The sequence below is a fragment of the Petaurus breviceps genome, unplaced genomic scaffold (genome assembly GCF_028583685.1).
Source record: "Petaurus breviceps papuanus isolate PSGF00001 unplaced genomic scaffold, PetGlider_PUasm1.0 38, whole genome shotgun sequence".
Classification (NCBI taxonomy): domain Eukaryota; kingdom Metazoa; phylum Chordata; class Mammalia; order Diprotodontia; family Petauridae; genus Petaurus; species Petaurus breviceps.
In genome coordinates, this window is record NW_027186304.1 from 43,488,029 (window position 1) to 43,513,417 (window position 25,389).

Sequence of the window (25,389 nt, forward strand, 5' to 3'; positions counted from 1 at the left end):
TTGATCTTATGTAAAATTATCTCAATCTAAAAATTCACTATAAAATACAAATATTTGTAGATTTAAGTATATTTATATGAATACAAAAGTACATTCATATTTATATGTCTTATAACGATACACAAACCATGAATTGGAAAAAGTTTGTATATGTGTACATACATACATACACATGTGTCCATGCATATGCATGCATACACACACACAGTCACACACACAATCTTATAAAGGCTGAGATTTTTTCTTTTTTTGGCTTTTTGGAGGGCAATTGGGGTTAAGTGATTTGCCCAAGGTCACACGGCTAGTTGTGTGTGTGTGTGTGTGTGTGTGTAAGTGTCTGAGGTCACATTTGAATTCAGGTCCTTCTGACTCCAGGGCCGGTGCTCTATTCACTGCACCACCTAGCCGTCCCAGAGATTTTTTAAAATTCTAATGATGCTGTCCCAGATGCCTTTACTACATCTCCCATCTACATGTCTCTGTATCAGGATCATATCCCTCGAAATGACCACCCTCTGAACAAAGGCATTTGTAGATAATAAGCAGCAACATTTGGCCTCAGGTAAATGACATGGAGAGAAGTATCCACTACTGATTTTTTAGTCCCTAGATGTCTCTTTCCAAGTTCCCCAGAGATCTAATTTAATCATAACTTTTCTCTGGAGTAAATGACAACATCACTCATAATCCAACCTATTTGAGTAGCTGGTGATACAGTGGATAGAGAGCTAGGCCTAGAGTTGGGAAGACCTGAGTTCAAGTCCTGCCACAATTCTCAATGGGCAAAGTCACTTAATTTCTTCCTCAGTTTCCTCAACTGTAAAATAGGGGTGATAATAATAGAACTTCCCTCCCAGGATTGTGAGGATCAAATGAGATAGTATTTGCAAAGTGCTTTGTATAGTGCCTGGAACATAGTAGATGCTTAATAAATTCATTTTCTTCCTTCATTCATTGCTTGATTCCTTCCCTCCTTCCGGTATAATAACTAACTTATAGGGAAATCACAAGTTTAGGGCCACCAAGTATAAAACTTACCTTTAGATAGGATTTTATTCATTAGGTGGAATTGTTACGTTATGAAGAACAGTCTAAGTGTCCTGAGCAAAATATAATTTCTCAATTGCACACTGAATCCCAGTACCTGGCAGAGTACCTTTCACATAGCAGGTATTTAATAAATGATCATGGAATTGAATCCTTTGAGAAAAGAGCTTTTATAAAATTGGAGATTAACATTTCTTTCTAAGCAAGCAATCTTTGTCTAATTACAAACTGACCATACATAGCTGTAGAAGCAGTCTTGAACAAGAGGCAAAACAAATCTGGGAAATTCTTGATAACAAGAAGGATGAGGCCTCTGATCACCAAAGGAAACAATGATGTGTTTCAGTTCTAAGTAAAACCAGTTGAATGGCAGGATCCCTCTGACTAAAAGGGGACTTTTCGTCTTCTTCAAGTTCTTGACATCAGTGCTTCCCTCATACACTTTACCCTTTTCTTTGTATTATTGCTATTTAGCTAGTATTTTTTCTTTGCCTCCTGGAGCTCTGTGCTCCCCGATATTCTCTCTTTGCTCCAGGCAAAGTGTGTAATTTGCTCATTCCTGACTCCATGGCATTCTACCATGTGGAATACTTCCTAGCTCTCTCCGCTACACCATATACAGCAACAGAACCATCTTCTCCAAAAATGCCTTTTTCAATTAGTTTTACTCTAGAGCAGGCCTGCACAGCCTGTGGCCCCTGGACCACTTGTGGCCTGTGAGAAAGGTATAGGAAATCTTCTGGCATACCCAAGGTTGTGCAGGCCTGCCCTTGAGCTACCCACTCCACAAGCCCTCAGTATTTAGTGAATTACTTGAAAGTAAATATAAAAACTAATATGAAATTAGAACAAAGGATAACTGATGGCACATTATAACGGTTCAGATATGGTAAAATGTTTGAAAACATGGTGACTAAAAAAAGGAACTGCTCAATTTTTTACAAAGAAAGTTTTATTCATGCCTTTCAATTTGATATTAATCATTTCCAGATACATACCTATAACCACACCCTCTTGCCCCAACACACAGATATACAAAAGAATGAAGTCTTGTTGGTAGTGAAGACAAAGAAAGGAAGGCCATGAAAAACCAACCAACATATTACTTGTGTCTGACTGCATTTGCTGTATTACATATTCACAGTCTCTCTCCTTTCTAACAAAAGGAGAAAGAAGCATATTCTCCTCTATTCTCTTGGGTCAAACAAAACCAGTCGTTATAATTATCCTGTGATCAACTTCATTTGGTCATTCTCTTCATTCACATTAGTAGGTATTGGGTCTATTTGTTTTCATTTCTTCTTAATTCACTCTGTCTCATTTCCTACAAATTTTCCATATTTCTCTTAATTCTTCACGTTTCACATTTATTACGGTACAACATTAAATTACATTTACGTAACAGCATTTATTTTTCACCATTCCCCAATTCATGAATATCTGTTGTTTTTTTTTTAAGTATTTGCTAAGACAGGAAGTACTTCTATGAATACTTTTGGTTATATGGGACCTTTCAATGACTCCTTGGGGTATAAACATAGCAGAGGGATCTTTGGGACACAGTATAAATGATTCAATTTTTTTTTTACCCCACATAATTCCAAATTGTTTGCCAGAATGGTTTGATCATCTTATGTCTACATTTAAGCACACTGATATTTCTCTTTTTTCCTGCAGCACTTTAAATATTGAACATCTAAGTCTTTTTAATCTTGGTTACTTTCAGGGGTGTAAGGTGAAATGTAGGGTAGTGTCAGCTTGCTTGTTTATACTTTTGATTTTCATCTCTTGTCATTACTATGTTATTAGTGACTTGCAGCTCATTTTCTATGATTGCTAATGGCTTGCAAATCTTTTTTTGAGAAAACTTTGTTCATATCTTGTAATCATTTATCTACTGATGAATGGCACTTCGTTATATATTTGTGTTAATTAGCCATAAAACTTGGAAATATCTCATGGATGGGTTTTTACTCAAGTGAGAGTTATCTTTTTACTTTACTTGTACTGATTTTGTTTGAGTAAAAGCTTTGAAATTTCCAAATTTCAACCAAATGTGTCTGTTTATTACATGTTCTTCACCTAATCATAACTGCTATTTATAAGGACCTAATCTTTATATTTAGGACAAGTAGCCATTTGAAACTTTACCAATAACAACAACAACAATTTCTTTTTCTTCCTCCTTCCTTCTTCTTCTTTTTTCCCCTTCTTCATCATCAAAATGTTTCCATGTTTCCACTCTTTCCAGTAGTTTATGTCAAATGTTGTGTCTTCCCCAAGTAGATTATGTTTTGGGGTTTAATGAACACTAGATTATGCCTACAGTACCTTCAAATATAGTGTGGTTTCCTGGACTATATTTTGCCTTATACTGTAATTCTAATTTTCTTCTTCTCAATATCTCATTTTTATTCTTTACATGTCTTTAATTTTAATTTATCTCAGTTACAACATTTTTTTTTCCTTATCCATTGCCATTTTCTCTGATCTAATTAAACTGTTAATCCACGTACATAAGGTTATGCTTGTTAGGATTACATTTTCTACTATTTACTTCTTTTGTAATGATTTTTATTTTCTCTTTTAATTCAGCACTTTGTCTCTAACTTGACACTAATTCATTCTTACAGACTCTGTTCTGCTCTCCATTCCTGTTGACCAACTCCTTCACCTGACTCCTACCTCATTTTGGCCTTTCCCGTTCTCTACCCAGATAAGTGTGTGATTCAAAATCTCTCCTTCACTGTCTAACCTCATAATTTAAGTAACACTCTTACAGTGCCCTTTTCTAAGCATTCCTTTACTTTGAACTCCTTTCCTTATCTCTACTTCTTTTTTAGCCTATTCTAAATGTGTTACACTTTTGTGCTCTTTTCTTCTATGTCTATCATGAAGGGCTGAGTTTCTGAAGTAACACATTTTGAGCTTTCTCTATTACTCTATGTTCTATTATTCTATGCTAGTACATACACAGTCCTTTCCCTATTCTTTTTTGTTTGCATGCTTTTTTTTTTTATGATGCGCCTCATTCTTCGGAATATTAATTCATGAAAGGCGCAGTAAAGTGTGTGCATGGATGGTCACTTTTTAGCCTGAACCATGAAGTTCAGACCTACTGCCTTACTGTGGTCATTCAACTTTTTCTAAGGCCAATATATCCTGCTTTTGGACTTAAATTCACCCTACTGCTCTGGGAGATGGCAACCCCTGGGGATCCATACATCCCTTCTTCTGGGGTGTTTGATGCAGTCCTGGAAAGCACAAATATCAACCAAGAGAAGATGTCCATTAATCAAGAGAAGATCCCCACCCCACCCTCATCCACAGACAAAGCCCATTAACAGCCCCTCCTTCACTTCAATGCAAATATTCTTTAGCTGTACCCTTTCAACTGCCATTCCCACCTATTATTCTTACCCTACAATATCCCAAGCCCTTCTCCAAGATTTAAGAGATTACAAACTTACTGCTTTCCGTTCACCGTCAGGCACTGTGGGAGTACATAAACAGCCCCCCTATTTTTTTACATTCAAATGACATATATTATCATATTGTGAACTCCTTTAGAGCAGGGACTTTCGCCTCTTTTTGTATCCGTAGCATTTAACACAGTGCACGGCACATAGGAAGCACTTAATAAATGCTTATTGATTATTATTCAACCCCTTGATAAGTATTATCAGAAAAATATTGACACTTACAGGGAAACATGGGATTTCGTCCATTTAATATTATTTCAGTTCTTCTCTTCTGACTCTAAGATTTCATTAAATGTTTAGATCCTTAGATCTTTTTTTGTCTCTGTTATTTCTTTTAACTCTTGATCCATTTTAATAAATCTCAGAAATCTGAGAAAATTTATTCCATTGCTCAGTGTTTTCTTGATAATTGCACATATCTGCCTTCCATGTACTTTTCTGATTGAAAGTTTTTGTATAGTGAATGTTCTGCTAACATTTATTAAGACTCAAATGCTTCTCTTTTATTGAAGTCATCTTTTTCACAGATAATTAGGCTTAGCTTTGAAGAACATGCTCTATGAACTGAAGTGCTTTGTTTTTTGGAATGTCCTAACCCAATATTTTCTTTCATTTCTCATGGCTATGGTATAATCCTGGGCTGATCAAACTGATTTCCTTTCATGGCTGAAGGTTTTTTACCCTGGTAGCTTACAAAATTTATTATATTGCATTTAAATTCTATAACTGACCAACAGATATATACCATTTGTATTTAGTAGCAATCCATGGATTTGATTAATTAGTACTTTATCTTCTGTTGTGTGAGCCATATTTTTCTATTTTATCTTGCAGTGAGGAAACATCTATCACAGTGGCTAAAGAGGTGGTTTTGAAACCAGACAGATGTGTTCAAAACCTATCGTTCACACATACTTTGTGACCCCGGTCAATTTACTTAACTTCTCAGCAATCTAGGCACCTCTCTCAGACTAAGAGTTGCACAGAATATATAGACCTACATTGAAAGAAGTCTTTCTCCTTCCTCCATCCCAGGTCCAGGTATTATCTATCCTGATCCCTGTTTCTTATAGAAAGACTGTTTAAGTTTTAATATGTGTCCATTTTTCTAAGAGACTAATGACCATTAATTCTGTGTGCTTGACTTTCAAAATCAGCAGCTTTGGCTTGTACTTTCAAAGTGATCTGTTGCTTCTCTTTGATCATTCTCCCTCTCCCCCAACTCAGGAATTTCTGAGTTCCAAATTCACTTCTTTTTTTTTTGCCTCTGCTGCTTTGGAGAGACTGCTCATTATATTTTCTAAGTTGTTTATTTACTCTTTCACTTATTTGTTACTGGCTTTCTTACCTAATTGTCTACTCTAGTATCTTCTCTTAGAAGAATTAGATTCTGAGGTTTCTGCATTTTTTGAACTATGATTTCATGGTTATCGATAGAATTCGCTCTTGTATCAGGAATTTTTTGTTTGTAAAGTATGATTTTTATAATTTGGGGGGAATTCTTACTTAGAGAGAATTCTGTCTCTGTGAGTTTCACTGTTGATTTATCTGCTTGGGAGCTATGCTTATATCCATCATCTGTTTGAACTTTTATTTTTTTAATTTTGCCTTGTATTCCCAATGGCTTGGCTTTCTCATCCTGTCACCTTGTTTGGCCATATATCTTTGCAACGCTATGACAGCAATTTCTCTCCTTCAAAATTACCTTGGGTGTACATGGCCTCCTCGAGTAGAGGCCTGGAGGCAGAAAGAAATGAGTTCCAATCTAGTCTCAGACACTAGCTGTGTGACCCTGGGCAAGTAACTTAATGCTGTTTGCATCAGTTTCCTCATCTATAAAATGAGCTAGAGAAGTAAAAGGCAAATCACCTCCCCATTTTTGCCAAGAAAACTTCCACCCAAAAGAGGTCACAAAGAGTCAGACACCACTGAAAATGACTTCGCTGAGTTAGGGTCTTTGACTGGGCCAGTTTTCTCAGTAAATTCCATGAAAGCATGGGGCCAGGGTTAAGTTTCCATCCCTCTTTCCTTGAGAACAGAAGTGCCTTCCTCTTCAAGGTGGCTCTGCACTGCTCAACGTGTCCCTGCTCTCCCCATTTTATCTCCTTTCCTTTGTGTGGCTAGACAAAACTTTATGTTTTGTACCTTTTATTAGGGATGAGTACTATAGATTGACTCACTAGGAGCTGACAGAAAGCAACACAATATGTATATGACTGGGGCACAGGACGTGCCAGGGGTGATGATTAATCTGGGCCAGATTAGTGAAGGCTTTACAAATTTCAGTTTTCCACTCTACTGTACTTTATGTTGTATCACTTTTCTTTCTTATCTTTTTTGGTTCAGTTTTAATTACTCTGGATTATTTCACGTATTCCTTTCTTTTGGGGATTATTAGTTTGGAAAAGTTACGCTAACTAATAGCCCAATCTCTTGCTGATTATGTGACTGATCACCAATTTTAAAAGTGCAACCAGTGTAAAAACAATTGCCACAAAGAGGAAGCCAAGGGTACCCATAAATAACCAGCATTTATCTAGCACTGAAGATTTGCAAAGCACTTTACAGATATGATTACATTTCAACTCTGAAAGGTAGGTGCTGGTTTTATCCCTACTTTACAGATAAGGAAACTTGAATCTAAAACAGGTTAAGTGATTTCCCCAGTCAGACAGCTAATAAGTGTCTGAGGCCATATTTGAATTTAGGTTTTCTTGACTGTAAGGCCAACATTATCCACTGGGCCACCAACCCAAGAAATTGCTTAAGTCAACCAAAATGAATTCCCTGCAAAGGTAAAACATGACAGCCAAAGGAACTGTATGCTAAACAAGCTAACTTGCATACAATTCCACAGAAAGGTGATGGGTGATTAAAAGCAGTTATCATCTCAGACAAGAGCAAAATGAATAGTTTAAAAAAAATCTTGCATAGCTTGAAATCGGACTCATATAAACCAAATTATCCTGAAGGTGGTTCTAGAGGAAACTCTGAGTAGGGCAACAAACAGATGTGAAATGAAATTGATCTGCTATCATATCTTTAGAAGTCTATTCTTATCACTTAATGGCAAAGAAAGTATCACATATGGATTCTAATATTTCAGCACATGATGTGCTGCTATAAAAAGAAATGGAAATGGGACTCAAGAAAATGAAGACAGTAAAAGTTTCTGAATGTGAATAAATTTATAAAAGAAGAAATTTCTGTAGGAAGAGAAATGATTTAAAAAGTATTCAGGGATCATTTTTCAAGGTAATTCTAAGAGGGAGTATATTAAAAACACCTTATAAAAGTTTGTAAAAGATGGTTGCTTCCCAAAAGCCATCTGAAAAGATGTAAGTATAGATTGACAAAAATGCCTACTTTCTCACCTCTATTAAATCTTTATGAGAATGGTCTATTCAGTACATGCACTGAGGAAATCTTTGAAGGAAATAAGATGGGGAAAAAGTAGGCTTTCATAATTTATTTTCCACAGCAGTTCATTTTTTTATAGTAACTCAAATTTCTCAAAGGGATAGAGTATGCCAAACAGTACTGGGTTTATTTTTTTGGTGGTTGCAAAAATGTATTTAATTTCATTAGAGCGAAAGAAAAACATTTGTTATATTAAGTTCATATAAGATTCTATGATAGATGTGCACTCATTTATTTCTAACAGTCTCTTGCTATTGAAACAACTTTGATTACTGATCTTCTGATTACAATATCGAGTGAAAAACAAAGCAGGGAGAAACGGACTGACCTAAAGGTATTTCCCCATATTTTCTGATTCTATACTACAGACCTTCTTCAAGAGCTCAAGGGTCACTCAAAAGAAACCTGCTTCACAGAACACAAAGGGAAAAAAAACAGGTGAATGAAGAAAATCTATTGCCTAGGTTATGCAGAAAATTTATAACCTCTTGAGTTAGTTCTTCCCAGATACATGTGGAATTCTATTTGTAGAATGAACCCAAAACTGAACAGGAAGAACAGAGGGCTAAAATGTATCTGAGATCTTGCCGAATGGTCCCATGTCATTTTCACCTCCAAAAGCAGACCTTTGAAACATTATTTTTACTGGATCTATGATTTCATTTGTGTACGATGCTCTTGGTGAAGAACCCCCTTTACCAATATAGCGTGTGCAACTTACACTAGTTGTCTGGGTCACTGGAAGGTTAAATGACTTGCCCAAGGTCACACAGCCAGTATGTGTCAGAGATACAACTTGAACCCAAGTCTTATTGACTCCAAGGAAATCTCTGTATCCTCTATATCATAATGCCTCTCTCATTAATGTTAGCATTCTCCTGTTACTGCTAGATGGTAATGAATTCTGAAACACTCATCTCAAGAAAATAAAAATTATAGGTTACTATGTTTATGAAAAAACACATGCATGCATGTATATGTATACATATATTATGTATACAAGTATATGCACACATATATTTATTCATACACATATGTACATATACCTTTGTGTATATATGGATATCTATGTATGTGCATATATATACAGAGAAAGAGGGCAGGGGGGGAGGCTCCGAGCTAGAAGGGAACATAGATTTAGTGTTGGAAAGGACCTTAGAGATCATTTTTTCTAATCAACCAACTATTTTTTTTTTACAGATAAAGAAACTAAGATGTTGTGCATTGCCAAAGATGGCCAGAGTAAAAGTTATATAAAAGGCATAACTGAGGCCATGCATAACTAAAACATGAGACAGACAGGTTAGGCACTGACAGCACAAGGTAACAGATGAACAATCTGGGTTTTGCACTCATGAGCAAAATCTTCCTCCTTTCTGGGGAGGCCTCCAATATGTTGGGTAGATTCCTCTATGGAGGATTATGAAAAGGTATGGGCAAAAAAAAGTCCAGAATGAGAAGCTACAGATGGGTTATTAGTTTTATCAGTGGGCAAATTCCATCCCACTGTGATCATGGTCCAAAAAACACCCCTAAAACAACTGTAATACTCAAGGGAAAGAGGCCCAAGGGGAACTTAGAATAGGAAATAGTTGGATCCCTTTGCTATAGAAGAGGAAATATGCAGTCTCTATTGACCCTCAGATATATATGGAAGCTTAGTCTGACTACTAGTGTAGAGCTAAGAGCAAACCCAAATAATCTAAGTCAGAATGAGGCAGCAAATGAGTCTGGCTGGGCTAAAATAGCCACACATCAAGTAAGCCAAGGCTCTGAGTGGGCCAAAGTGGATTGGGACCTTATGACCCTGAGCTCACAAGGAAAGAGGCCCAGGACATTGGGGAATGAATCACTCTTAAGAGTGGGCTAAAAGAAGTTACTTCATAGGAACAGCCAGAAGAGACAGATGGAGTAAGGGAAATAAAGTGGTGGATGGGAAGGGAGGAGAGTAAGGGAGGGAGGGACGGAGAGAGGGAGAAAAAGACAGGGAGAGAAAGAGAGGGAGAGAGAGAGGGAAGAGAGGGAGAGAGGCGGGGAAGAGAGAGAGAAAGACAGACAGACAGACACACACACACACACACACACACACACACAGAAACAGAAGTTTCCAGGATTCAGAAGAATAAAGTTCCACATCAGGTTTCAGGGAAACAAATTCCTGAAACTTGGGAGGGACAACTGCAGAATTAGTTTGAAAAAAAAAAAATCCTTTTTCACTGAGTCTGGGGGCTGAGTGGCAGAAGGATAGACCATGGAGAGTAGGTCAAGGTACAGTAATCTATAAAGATTGAGGGGGGTAGGAAGGGGAAGGATAAATGGTGGGGAGAACTACCTTAAGCTTCAGACTTCAGTACTTTTAACTAGGACAAAGCTAAAGTAAGTAATGAGGAGTGAGAGCTTTGATAAGCCAAATGGGTAAAAAACGTTAATATCAAGGCTATGGCTAAGGGGAAAGAAGCTGTGCAGAAGGGAGCTAATGAGTGTAGGCTGAGAACTATGCTATATAGTAATTATAACTATAGCTATAGTTCTAACTTATAGTTAAAATGAGTAACTATAAGCATATATAAAACCTGCAAATCTATAAACCTTTTATCTGTTACTGTCGCTTCCTCTCATTTCCCATTACAAACATCTTACAGGCCAGTGTGCAATGAGTGAAGAGTTAAAAAAAAAAAGAAGGAAAATAGGAAATAGGTATTTTTTTTTCTCTTAAAGAGAAAGTTTCTGGGAATTAGGAACCCTAGAAAGCCTGGGCGAGTCATGGCAGCTCTAAACCTGAAGGGATCACTAAGGAGCTGAGACCAGGGATTTTAAAGAAAGAATATATAATTTTTTTAAAAAATGAATGTAATTATAGTGCTTTTATAGAAGTGACAAAGTTAAATCTATGAGAATCCTGGGATAAAAAGAATGGAATTATAGGGTTCCGGGGCACTACTACACTCTGTGGCACCAAAAGAACAAAAAAGAATTTACCCCTGGGTCAGACAAGTCTGAAATAAAAAAAAAAAAGAAATAGTTTCATTTACTCTGGGAAAGGATTATGTGACTTTGGATAAACTGCTGCTACTGCTGAAAGCCCTTCTATATACAGAGGTCTAAATATATGTATGCCTTGTGTGCTGAGACATGCTAATGCAGGGTCTGTAAAAATCACATACAACTGAATGTAAGAGAATAGTAAGATGTTTTTAAGAGGTGATACTACAATTCCTACTGATTTCAACAAGTGAATTTTGTATTGTTGGTGTGAACACAAAAACTTTATTCATCCTTCTACATAATTACATAATCTTATCTAGCATATGTTCCATGATGTGGATTAAAATCCAGGTTTAAAACAAAAAGTAACCTTTTCATGTCACTGTGGAATTTTACTGGTGGTCACTAACTTAAACTGAGCTAAACTCTTCTTCTTTCCCACACATTCTGGAAACCATAAATTTCTACTTCCATTAAAGGAATCACAGCATTTTAGAGCTAATAAGGATTCCTAGAGACCATTTAGTCCAATCACCTCATTATACAGAAGCACCTGAGGCCCAGAATAACCAAGGAATATGTCCAAGATTTAGCCATTAGCTACTGACTAGGAGGGCTTGGATGAGACCCGAACTTTTGATGCCAGGGTTCTATGTACTACATCAGAGTTTTTTCTCAATGTTATCATCTAAGACATATAACTAATTCTAAGTTGGTAACTGTAATGACAATGCTATCCCTATAATTTTGAAGTTTAGTTATTTTCAAATATAACTATTAAAGTTTTACTAGTAGAAGGAAAAGATGAAATTGTCATGTAGGTTTCAGTATGGAAATTTTATCCAAGAAAGCTTAATATATGGGCAAAAGATCTATAAAGAATTAGATCAAAGTTTGTGTCTTAATAAATATACATGATGATTTACTTTCATTTTAACTTGAAAACAAAACGGTTAGAATATACACTTTAGTAGTTTAACAAAAACTATTGCACTAAGAGAAAATGAATTTGCATCAGCTTCCTACATTCTGAAGGTCATTCTCTAAAATTTCTAAGTAAAATGAATGTCAATTGACAATACTGAAAAAAATTCTCCTGTTTCACTTTATATATTTACTACATTGCAAACAATACACTACCTCAAGAATCGTAATTCCATGTCCAATTAAGCCCACTATTCAATATTCTTACAAACTTAACTTTGTCTTCTATCTACAAAATCACTATAATTACAATCATTATCATAATGTTCTTCCTTTACTAGACAGCATTAGATTATAGAGCAGCTAGGTGACATAGTAGATAAAATACCAGGCCTAGAATCTGGAAGACCTGAGTTCAAATCCAGCCTCAGATACTTAGTAGCTGTGTAACCCTGGGCAAGTCACTTTACCCTATTTGCCACAGTTTCCTCATCTGTAAAATGAGCTAGAGAAGGAAACGGCAAACCACTTCAGCATCTTTGCCAAGAAAACCTTAAATGGGGTCATGAAAAGCTGGACATGACTGAAATTACTAAAAACAAACTAGATTAAATCATTTAAGTCACATGTAGCCATTTTCAAATGACTCACTTCTAAAGGTGCCTTCAACTAACAAATCTTTCTAATACTGATCTATTCATTTATGCAGGCAAGAAAAATCAACAAATGTGAAAGGCTTTTTCTAGAAGTAGCTAAAAGAACCTCAGAAGGATTCCAACTTCAAAAAAATTTGTTAAACAGATAGTCCCCTCCTTATAATGGGTTTGTTAGCATTTTAAAAATCTGTTGAGTAAAAAACAAGTCTATAAAAGCTAGTTAAATTCCAAGGTTAGACAATTTAACAGATAATGTATTTGAAGTACTAATAGTGTGGTTCCAATTAGGACTAGCAGTAATGTGCTCCATTACGTTGAGGAGGAAATTAAATTCAACTTGAGATTGCATGGCTGATTGTATGCATGGGTTGTACTATCAGCCCCTGCAACTTATGTCTATATACCTATACATGAGAAGATGTACCTTTTATATTCTAAATTTTTAAAAATGCATTATTTTTTCCTTAAATCCACTGGAAACATTATTTCATAATAATCCACAAAACATTCAAAAGGCCTAGGGAAAGAGCTCTCATGTCTTAGATGGATCTAGGCAAATGGTAGTACAGTACATAGACCTCTGCCTGGAGTCAATTAGACCTGAGTTCAAATCTGGCCTCAGACACTAGCTGTGTTTACTCTGGGCAAATCTCTTAACTTCTACCTGCTTTAGTTTTCTCAACTGCAAAATGGGGGTCACAATAGTGCCTATTTCCTAGGATTGTTGTGAAGATCAAAAGACAGTTATCTGTAAAGCACTCAGCACAGTGCCTGGTACATTTGTTGTTCAGTCGTTTGAGGAGAAACTAGGGGAAAATAATATCATGAAAACTAAGAGCTGAGAAAGTATTCAGGAAGAATGTGTAGTCAGTAGTGTCAAATGTATCAGATAGATTTAGAAAGATGAGGACCAGATTTGGAAATTAAGACATCAGTGATGAGTTTGGAACTTAGACTGCAAAGTGTTGAAGAATGAGGGAGAAAGGAGGAGTGGAGCAAATGAGTAATAATTGTAGCCCTTTCCCACCTCCCATCTCTGCCCCAGGAATTTGGCTGAGAAAGGAAAAGAAGATGTAGGATGATGTCTTGAGAGAATGGTAGAGTCTAGTGAAGGCGTTTTAAGGACGGGAACAGTTGGGGCATGTCTGAAGACCAAATAAAAGGAAATCATTAGATAGAGTGAGGCTGAATATTAGGAATTAAAATTAGAATGACTGATATTACAACCTTGTGGAGAAGACAGATTCTATGGAGGGGTCAATTTTGGCAAGGGGAAGGGCTACCTCATCAGAGGCGGAAGGAAAGTAAAGGGGAAGGGGTTGGCTAGGTGGCACAGTGAATAGAGCACAGGCCCTGGAGTCAGAAGGACCTGAGTTCAAATCTGGCCTCAGACACTTAACACTTACTAGCCGTGTGACCTTGGGTAAGTTACTTTACACCAACTGCCCTCAAAAAACAAAAATGAAAGTAAAGGGGAGTTGGAAGATAAAATCTAGGAGGTTTTGAGATGAGGAGAAGGAGAAACAAAGGAGCTCCTGGCAAATGGTTTCAACTCCCCCCCCCCAAATTAAGCAAGAGTTAAGGCCCTCACTTGAGAGGGTGGGGCAAGGAAGATATGTGGTTCTAGAAGAGCTGATAGGAGGAACTGGGTAAGGAATTAATTAGTGAGGAGTAAAAGGACTGTCCTGTGGCAGTAAGAAGTAAGAACATGAATCTGTACTCAGCTGTCCACATGAATAAGAGGCAGAGAAGGCAGGTGGGGGGAGTAATTTAGAATTGGAGTTTGACAAGGGAAGATCAGCAACAGAACCTAGGGGCAAAGGATTCAAGAGCAGAGAACAGTATAGCATTGAACTAGTCACCACATGGTTGAGATTTGGACGCTTTCACAAAGTGAAGGCAGAGAAGAGGCAATGGTCTGAGAAAGCACTGAGAAGTGGGAAAACTGGAAGCTGTAATGAGGGCAAAGAAGAGGCTTAGGAGGGGTAAGGCATAAGAGAGCTAGGTAGTGATAACAGGGGATCAGAATGAGGAATGCCAGTTTTAGGAAATGGAGACAGAAAACTTGTGGGTAATGGTGAGATCCCCATTTGCGACTGGTGCAGTAAAGAAATAGGTTATGGATTTGAGGAGACTGGAAGTAGGAGATTAAGATGTTTGAGGCAGCATCAGCAAGACAATGACATCCTCTTGCCAAAGGGGGAAAAATGTGAATTTAAGGAAGAAGTGAGCCCGATATAATAATAAATCAATGGGTATTTAATAATCATCTACATTGTGTCAGGTATTGTGCTACCAAAATAATGATAAGAATAATGCTAAATATTGTCATTACGTTTGTCCTTTGTTTTTGAAGAGGACGGTGGCATCAGGGAAATGATGACCTGACTTGCAGGTGACTTGGATTTGAGTGAGGGGGGGCTGTGCAAGGTCACCAGCCTCACTTTCTCTTCCAGAGCCACCTGAATCTAGTGACCTGATATTCATCAGGATGACTGGAGATGACCCAGGATGCAATGGGAGAACCTGGCCCTTTCAGGCTAAGGCCTTTGCAGGTACTCACTGAGAGTGAGGCAATGCCCATTCAGTGAACAGGCCTCTAATACTAAATGTAGGTAAAAGAGCAACACACATATACACACATAGGTATATAGTATGGTGAGATGGCTTAAACATTACCTGAGTAAGATTAGGGAGGATTCATAGAGGTGAATAGATGGTGAGATCATATTAATTCATCTGACAAATTTCTCGTGTTATTGGAAATAACTGCCATCCTGTTCCTCTCTAATTACTTGAAAAGTACATTTAACAAAAATAAATTTATTATCCAGTTAACAAAATTTAATATCCATTTTCAAGAATAATCACCATCTTAATAAATTAAAGATAACAGATAGCCACTTATGGATTCCTTCCTTGTTATAAAACCTTAAGTTTTATAGTTAAGACCTAGTACAGTTAAAAACTTAGATAGGAAAATTGGTACTAGGGGTGGCTAGGTGAGGCAATGAATACCTCACCCTCCCTGGAGTAAGGAGGACCTGAGTTCAAATCTGGCCTCAGATACTTAACACTTACAAGCCATGTGAAAGCCGGCAAGTCACTTAAGCCCAATTGCCCTGCCTTCTACCCTCCAAAATGCAAAAAGAAAAAAAAATGATATTATAATGATTTTGTGTTTGAGAAGGATAATAAAATACTTTCTATTTCAGAAAAAAACTCAAAAAATATCTATCTTTTAATAAGCATATGATACTTAATATTTTATTAAAGGCCACATAAAATGGATTCAGTTCTACTGTATACAAATTCTGGCTCTTCAATTCTTGAGCCTAAGTCATCTTTGGGTTTTGGGGTGGAGGGGAGAAATGGAACAGGATTAGGGTTGATGACTTTAGATAAGGACTGTTAAGTACAAGTACTGCCTATTTTTAATTTCCAATGTAATGAAACCATGATATATAGACATGTTCAAAGCACTCTGATTTTTAGCAATTCTTGCCTTGAAATTTTTCACATTTCATTGATAGTTCATCTAAATCATGCCATGTTTCTCTATATTCATCATGTTTTACTGTGTTTTACAGTGTAATAATATTCCATTACATTCATGGAGCACCATTTATTTAGTAATTTCTCAGTCAATGGGCATTAATTTGTTTCTAGTTCTTTGCGAACACATAATACGGGGGTGCTATAAATACATTAGTGTACATAGGATCTTTCTTTTTGTTACTGACCTCCCTAAGGCATGTGCCTAGCAACAGAATCATTGAATTAAAGGTTATGGACATTTCAGTCACCTTCTTTGTACAATTCTAGACTGCTTTCAAGAACAGTTGTACTAATTCACAGCTCCATCAACAATGAATGACTAAACCTGTCTTTTCACAACATCTCCAAAAAGGACTATTTTCTTTGTTATCTTCACTAATTTGATAGATGTGACTTGAAGCCTTAACATTGTTCTGGTTTGCATTCTTGAATTATTAATGATTTGTACATTCTTTCATATGGCTGTTAATGACTTGCAATTTTTCTCCTGAGAAACATCCTTTGACTACTTATATACTAGAGAATGACTTCTTGCCCTGAAATTCTAACAGAAATAATTTAGAGTTGACTGCATTCAACTAAATTTAAGTTTTACTACACATCTTAAGTACAAAAATAGAAGAACTCCTGATTAGTAGTGAAAGGAAAAAACAAAATAAAACAAAAATAATTTTCATAGTGAAAATCAGATCTATTATATTCAACAGAGAGCTGGTCTTTTCTCACATAGGTTCTTAAAATCCTCAAATGAACATTTAGGTATTTATGCACTTACATAGCAGTTAATTTACCTGTTCTTATCACTAATCTTATTTGACGGGACTTCATTCTTTTTGTAAGTACAAATTTCTACTATCTTTAGAATTTGAAGGGTGATATGTAAGAAACTCAAGATAAACATCTCTTATTAAATTAAGCTAATAGGTGCTAATAGGTGAATTTGTTAACCCATTGCTTGGAATCCAGGGAATTCTTGGAGATTTTGTAACTAGGAGGGATATCATACTGTACCTGTAATCAATACAATGTATGAGAGTTAACTGATCTTTGGGGGGGGGGTGTAACTTTTTTTTTTGGAGGGGGGAAGATAGGGCAATTGGGGTTAAGTGACTTGCCCAAGGTCACATGGCTAGTTTTTTTTTTGTTGTTATTGTTAAGTGTGGTCAGATTTGAGCTCAGGTCCTCCTAACTCCAGGACCGGTATTCTATTCACTGTGCCACCAAGCCACCCCAGGTGTAACATATTTTTACTAAATTAGATTGCTATTATTAAATCAATATGTTTTTCCTCTTTATGAAAAGATCTATGATTTTTTTGTATAGGTAGCCCAGACCAATGCAAATTACATCCTTTTACACCTTAGCAGACATTTTCATGACTTCCCCAAAATGTCATCCCATTGTTAGTGAGTCTCTGCAAATCCAAGTCGTTCTCTGGATAAAAGAAACATAGGCTATTCCTAGGACTGTACTCTAAGCTTTTATAGATCATAATCTTACTATCAGAGTCTATAAAAACTCAAAGTCCTTAGAGTTGAGCACTTTTGTGAAGGAAGGTCATGTTTGTTTCTAACAAAAGATAAACTTAAGAAATTAACAAACTATGAGATTGAATCCCTAACCTTCTATAGACCAGAAATCTTAGTTGTAACATAAAAAAAAGTTTCTAAGGGAATGTTACCTCATTAATGAAATCACCAATGTCCCCAGGATGAGGAGCAGCTGATCTGACTGGATACTGAGGTTCTGCATGAATGGGCCTCTCGTCTAGTCGTCTGATCCCAACAGGTTTGATTGCATCAGGTTCCACTGTATCAGGTTGCTGGAGCTGGCTTAAGTCATAGTCCTGAAAAAATACAAAATCAAAAAAGTATGTCCAGTGGGATTTTAAGAAAAATACAGATGAAAAAATATCAAGAGATGGAAAATGGAAACCTTTATTGTACATATACCAGCAACTCATAAAAATGACTGAAACTTAGCATAATGGAAAACCCGCCACTGATTTCTCCATGTTATGATTAAATATTTCTTTCACACAGCTCCTTCTTCTGTGTTTTTCATTTCCACGGTCTGTGCCCCATCTGCTTTACAATGTTGCTCATCAATTTTCCACTAGGAAACAGCAGAGATATGAGGTAGCAAGCACTATGAAATGACTAAAACTGCCTAGAAAATATAGATGTAGAATACAAGGCAAATATACTAATAGGGACTGGTCAAGTTTTCCCCTGTCCCCACTAACAAATAGGGCAAGCCCTTTCTAAGGCAAAAACAGGTACAAAATACAATGTAATTTAAAATCTTCTGAAAGCATTATGAATTTATGTACATTATTTTGAAATTGTGGATAAATTAATCACAAAATTTTGTTATTTGTATAGGAACCAATATGTTTACAAAATATTCAATTTCATCAGGGTATATAATGTGGGTTTTCACCACATCTCACATCTGTTGTCATACCTTAAACTTTCAGGGGAGAATATATTAATTCTCGATTTGTGTAAGACTAAAATTGACTGTTTTCAGTTTATAATTATGCCTCTTCTAGCCCAATGTCTTAGATTTTCTATGGTCTGAGGGCTTTATACAAGGAAGTACCTAAATCTACCTTTTGGCCAACCACACTTTAATTTGTCAGAAAAATAGACTATTTTGTCTCTTATAAAATCTAAGCCAAGATCTGTGAAGAAAACAGAAGCAGCATAGATGGGTGTCTCAGTTTCCATTTCAGGAGCCAAATGAATGATATACAGGTAAATCAACTGCCAATATTTCAGCCTTAAGCAAATATTTTCAAACCAGACCTGTAATATTGCAAAATGCTATGCTACTCCTGACTTTGGCCATTTCCAGAATGTGTAGAAATTCCATTGTATTCTATGTAATCCAACTGTCTATATCCAATCTAGCCTGGAATTTTAAAAAAAAACTATTAAAATAAAAAAATTACAAGAGATACAATGATATTCTTTATACTTCCAACTCTAATATACACAAATTCCTGTCTCTCAGCATACATGCTCATACATACATCCTATTCTATGCCGGAGAATGAGATTATAGTTTCTGGATTTCTCCATATCTCAAAATGCTGTGACTTCTTTACTCTTATTCTCCTTCTCTGATCCAATCTCAGATAGACCTGCTTCTTGGCCAAGGTCAATCCCTCTACTCCTGCCCTTCATCAAGAAGTTATACTTCGGGAAACTTGATCCATCATCAAATTCTCTCTCACTTTTGTTTTCTCACACACACAATCTGTCTGACATTCAAACTTTCTCTTTTGCTCTCTGCTTTCCCCTTCTTCACACAGACACACACACTTATATGCTCTCTCATTCTCCCTTACTCCTTTATTCTATTTTATTATACAGTATCTTTCCTCCATTTCATTATTAAACTTATAGAAGCTGTCTATACTCACTGCCTCTACTTTCTGACTGTTCATTTATTTCTCAACACCCCGCAATCTTATAACATTGCTACTCTAATGAATCTGCTTCCTCAACTATGAACTTAGTGTCTATATACTACAGTTCCCTAAACACTGTTGTTCAGACTGAACATGTCTGACCCTTCATGACCCCATTTGGGGTTTTCTTGGCAAAGATACTGGTTTGCTATTTCCTTCTCTAGCTCAAGGAAACTGAAGCAAACAGGGTTAAGTGACTTGCCCAGGGTCACAGAGATACAAAGTGTCTGAAGACTCATATGAGTTCCAGTCTTCCAGACGCCAGGTCCAGTGTTCTGTCCACTGTGCCACCTAGCTGCCCCAGTAGAGCCTTAATAATCTTAGTTGAATTAAACCCATTAAATGCCAAATATGATTTTTTTTGGTTCTTATTCTCCTTCACCTTTATGTACCATTTGACACATTCAGTACCCACTGAAAAGGTTAAAAGGATAATTACTACTACAGTATACTATCCTTTTCACATCGTGAGGGTGAGGAGTGTGGCATCTCCATGATCTGGAAAATCTGTGTAAAATTGTATAGAGCCATAAGATTTTTTGTTTTTCATAAACTAGTCTATTTGGTTCTCACAATAACTCTGAGATAAAAGGACATGATAAAGTCAGAACCAAGACCTGAATCCAGGTCTTCTGATAGCTAATCAATTATATATTCCATTACACCAGGAATGCCTCTTCTTACAATAATCCAGGGTTTAGTCTAGAAACCTTTTTAATGCATACAACTGATTCAATTCCTTCCATTTTATTGTGTTACCATAAAGAATATTATATGTAACAGTTGAGTATATGCAACAATAAATGAAGATTTCCCTACAATTGGAAAATTTCCCCTAAAGCACCCAGAGAACAGTCATTGTTTCTTGGATTACCTGTAAATGTGGCTAGCACTGTATAGAGAGCACTCAAAAAATAATTATCAACAACTATCTGATTGTGCCAATAATGATTCAATGACTTCTAAATATCACAGTCTGTTCTTCTGTTATTTATGCTTGATGCAAAAGCATAACTAATTTTAAAAGTTGACTTAATCAAACTGCACTATAGAAAGCTAGAAACCAGGACAGACTGTATTCTTTACACTCCTTATGCTATAGTTTTCTCATATTGATCCCAAATATGAGATACAAAATTTTACTTCCAGAAAAGCACTACTCAGGCCTAAGCTATATACATACATACATACATGTATATATATATGTATATATATATATTTATTCTACATTCTACCATCCTTACTCTGTCTCCTGGTAAAGGTACCACCCTATAGTCAAGTTTCTATCTCATGAAAGGTGGTCAACCTACTTGAACCTCTTAATTTACATAGCTTTAAAATCATATGATGTTAAATGTACACTATTCAAAGAAACACAAATTGCAATATGCAGGCTAAGAATTATGTACAGAATTACAGGGAAAACAAAGCCTTCAAGAGTTCATCAAGTCCATGGTTTCACTCCCAAGAAAAATTGTCATAACAAAACTATCATTTCTTGCCTAGTTTATAAAAAAAATCTCTGGAGATAGTGAATGTCTTAAAATATTCTTGGGCATATGTTGCAATGCCCTGCAACCTTTACAACTGGTTTAAATTCCTTAAAATCACTATTTTTGAATGAAAACTTCAGGAAAAAATAAGTAGTACAGATTAATTAAAAGAACACTAAATTTAGAACCAGAAATTCTGAGACCAAATCCTGGCATTACCATTTGCATGACACATTGTTATTAAGTCATGTAACCTTACTAAGCCTCAGCTTCTTCATCTATAAAATGAGTCTAATGATAATTGTATTATCTGTCTGTCAGGAAGAAAGCATTTTGTAAACTTGATAGTGCTAAGGGATTTATTTTACTACATGAAGTGGTATTAACTAATGCTCAGAATGTAGGAATGAATGAAAACCACTTATTAAGACCTTAGAATGCCAAGTCCTTGGATAATTTCTGGGGATACAAACACAACAGGGAAATAGTCCCTGAGACATAATGACTTGCCCAGGGTGATATAGCACATCTTTATTTTTCAAAAATTTTATTTTTTCCAATTACACATAAAGACAATTTTAACATGTATATTTTTTAATTGAGTTCCAAATTTTCTCCCTTCCTTTTTCACCTCCCCTGTCCCTGAGACAGAGAGCAATTTGATATGGGTTATATGTGTTTAGTCATGTAAAACACATTTCCATATTCATCATATTGTGAAAGACACAAACCCAAAAAATAAAAAAAAATAAAGAAAAGTGAAGGTAATATGTTTTGATCTGCATTCAGACTCCATCAGTTTTTTTCTCTGGAGGTGGATAGCATTTTTCATCCTTAATCATTTGGAATTATCTTGGATCATTGTATTGCTAAGCATAGCTAAATCATTCACAGTTAATTATCATATGTTACTGCTGTTACTGTGTATAATGTTCTGGTTTTGCTCACTTCGCTTTACATCATCAATTCATGTAAGTCTTTCCAGGTTTTTCTGAAATTGTCCCACTTATCATTTCTTATAGCATGTTATTCCATTATAATCACATACCACATTGGTCATTCCCCTGATGTGCATCCCTTCAATTTCCAATTTTTTTTGCCACCACATAAAAGAGTTGCTACAAATATTTTTGTACATATAGGTTCTTTCCCTTTTTCTTTGATCTCTTTGGGATATAGACCCTTTTTTTTATTTCTTTGGGATATCCTCCTTATTTTATAAGACAAAATGACCTTTGTTAAAAAAAAAAACTAAGAATTGATGGGAAAAATTTTAAGGCTGTTTGGCAAAGTTTAGACAAATGTCTTAAATTAAATACCAACATAAGCTTAAAATAGGCATGTACTTTGAATATAAAAGGATCTTGCCATAAAAACATTAGAGATGAACTAGATCAAGTACCTTTTACAACCATGTCATAACTACACCATGTCCTTCCCCAGGTAATTTGATGAGATGAGAATCCATAGACCTTGGTTGGATTTAACTCCCATGGAGTTAAATATGTTGCCCTAGCCTTTGTATCAGAAGACGTAAGAAATTCTGATTGATGCTCAGTAGGTCTGGCTGCTTCCTGATTTCTAGTCCCTAATGAGAATCAGAGAGGTGGACTCTTTTAACTTTATTTTTAACATTTAAAAATTTTGAGTTTCAAATTCTCTCCCTCTCCTCAGCCCCTCTACCACCTACTGACAAAGCAAGCAACAGATATCCATTATACATGTGAAGTTATGCAAAACATCTTTCCATATTACCCATGTTGCCTAAAAACAAAACATACCCATGCCGAAGGAAAAACAAACAAACAAACCAAAAAACCCCAAGTGAAAAAAGCATGCTTCAATCTGTACTCAAGAGTTCATCAGTTCTCTCTCTCTGGAAGTAGAGAGCATTTTTCATCATGAGTCCTTTGGGATTGTCTTGGATCACTGTAATGAAATGATTCAAGTGGCTAAGTCTTTCACATTTGAACATGGTTAGAATATTGTTGTTTCTATGTACAATGTCCCCCTGGTTTTAATCAATTTTGCATTAGTTCATAGAAGTCTTCCCATGTTTTTTTCTGAAACCAACCCCATCATCATTTCTTATAGCACAGTTACCTCCCGGTGAACTATATATATCCAGTGTATGAAACAGTTAACCTTTTCAACCCCTTTTTCTCTTCAAATGGTTTACTTTAAGCTTCCAAACCAGAGGGAAGCAAAGAGGGTGTGTATGTGGGAGGGGGTTGGTTATCTTTGTTCTTCCACTCCATGAGCAGAAAATGGAAACTTTCGGGAGCAGCCTATGGGAAGTGAATTAGGCTTGACTGGGACAGTTTGAGGAGGAAATTTCTGAACTTCTAGTTCCTAGCAGTCTTCCTCTTCTTTTCCTTCTTTTTTTTGACCATAGGTTAGAAATTAGTGAGCTTGGGAAAGGCCATTTCCAGCCTTGTGGATTGTACCTTGTGGTTAATCCTTGTCATTTCTACCTCCGTAATACTTTATCTCTATTCACATGGCCCCTACCCCAGTTCAGACTCTTTCCACCTCTCAAATGGACTCAACTCTCAATAATCTAATATTTTAACAGTCTCCTAACTGGTCTCCCTGCCTCCAATCTCTTCCTCTTTCAATTCCCACTTAGCCATCAAAGTAATGCTCCTAAAACACATCTGATCATGACACTCCATTGCTTAATAAATATCAGTGGCTCCCCTGATCCCTAGAATAAAATACAAACCTCTCCATCTTGCATTTAAAGTCCTTCACAGCTGATTCTAAATGACCTTTCCATCTTATTACATAATACTGTCCTTTATGCACTCTTAAATCTAGCCAAATTGTCCTTCTTGCAGTTCTTCACCCATGACACCATGTTTTCCATCTCTTTCCAATCTCCACAGATTGTTCCCCATACCTAGGATGGATTTCTCCTTACTTTCACATCTTAGAAATCCGAGTTTCTTTCAAAGTTCAACTCAACTGTCACGTACTATATGAAGCCTGTCCATATCCTCAGCTACCAGTACCTCCTCCTTAAATTATCTTGTATTTAGTTTGTGTGTACTTATATCTGTCTGGTTTATATATGTTCTTTCCACCTGTAGAATGTGAAATTCTTGGGGGAACAGACTGGGACAATTAAAAGGTTTGAGAGACATAGTTTCTGGGTAATTTAATCATTTTATTATTAAGGTCAGAACATTATAAAGGATGGTCATTTGGCCATATCTCTTAGACCAAAGGCAATCAAGGTAGTGGACTTACAGTTTAGTTTATATAACCTTCAAAGAGTAGGTGTTCAGTGAGGGGTTGAGAGTGACATCATGTCACCCTTGGACAGAGAATCTATCTCTATACTCAGGTCATCCCCAGGTTTGGGCTATCTAAACAAAAGGATCTGATCTTCACCCAAACTTGAATAGAAAAGAATAGAATTCCCCATTTTAGATTAAATTCCTTTCAGGTTGGGTGGAGTCTGACCAAGATTGAAGAGAGTTAATTCAATCTCATTATCAGTAATGTCCTTCAAGAGACTAAACTTTGGAAGAAGGGGAGAGCTCTCAATTTCCCCAAATTATTGCTTATTGATAATCGTTGTTACCTTTATTTTCCCAGTGACCAGAAGAGTGTCTGGCATACTGAAGGTACTTCTAACAATATTTAATTCTTTATGTAAAAATAAACAATGAGTACCATCTCATTAGTATGCAAATTTGCTTCTGTTTTTAATAATTGGCAAAATTATATTATGCCAAACAGTTGTTTTAACATAATTGTTTGTTTTACCTGAGAGTTTTTAAGAGAGTGAGAATTTTAAGCTCAAGAATTCCTGAGTTTGAGAGTCCAGCATTAGACTCTTAGAAGGTGATTTCCCCATTAGTATACAGTATGGAAAAAAGGAAGACTGGAGAAGGTGAGGATCAAAGCCAAGTTGTTTGAACACTGCAGGTCCAAGGTGAATGGGAAATACTTGTTTACTATTCCCAAAGAGTGTTTACCATTCTTAATATGTGACTGTTTCCTACTAAATCCAACGGGCTATTAAGAGCATTTTAGGTTTTAGCATGCATCCATGGGCTATGGTGAGCTCTCTGAGTCTTTTTTGCATTTCCTGTGCTGGGGGTAATCAAAAGCTGCCCCCATAGCTAAAACCCACATTGCAGATCTAGTACCTTTGTACAAAGGCAAGAACTCCTGCTACTCACATTTTGAAAACCCTAGACATGAGCTATACCTACACTTTATTTTATATATTGTCCCTACAGTTCTTATGGTGACAGCACAAGCCAAAGAGCATGTGTGGTCAATCCCCCATGATTGAACTAGGTCTGTGGGAACTCGGGTTCTCAGGTAACCCT

At 36.3% G+C, this 25,389-nt stretch overlaps 1 protein-coding gene across 1 annotated transcript in view; it reads right to left on the reverse strand.

Moving 5' to 3' along the window:
• The window catches only part of CDH2 (cadherin 2), a 270,984-nt gene that overhangs the window by 2,652 nt on the left and 242,943 nt on the right, over window positions 1-25,389 (reverse strand). Inside the window, exon 15 of the mRNA XM_069099842.1 lies at window positions 17,754-17,918. Within this exon, the coding sequence (XP_068955943.1) occupies window positions 17,754-17,918 (165 nt within the window). The remainder of the gene's footprint in view (window positions 1-17,753; window positions 17,919-25,389) is intronic.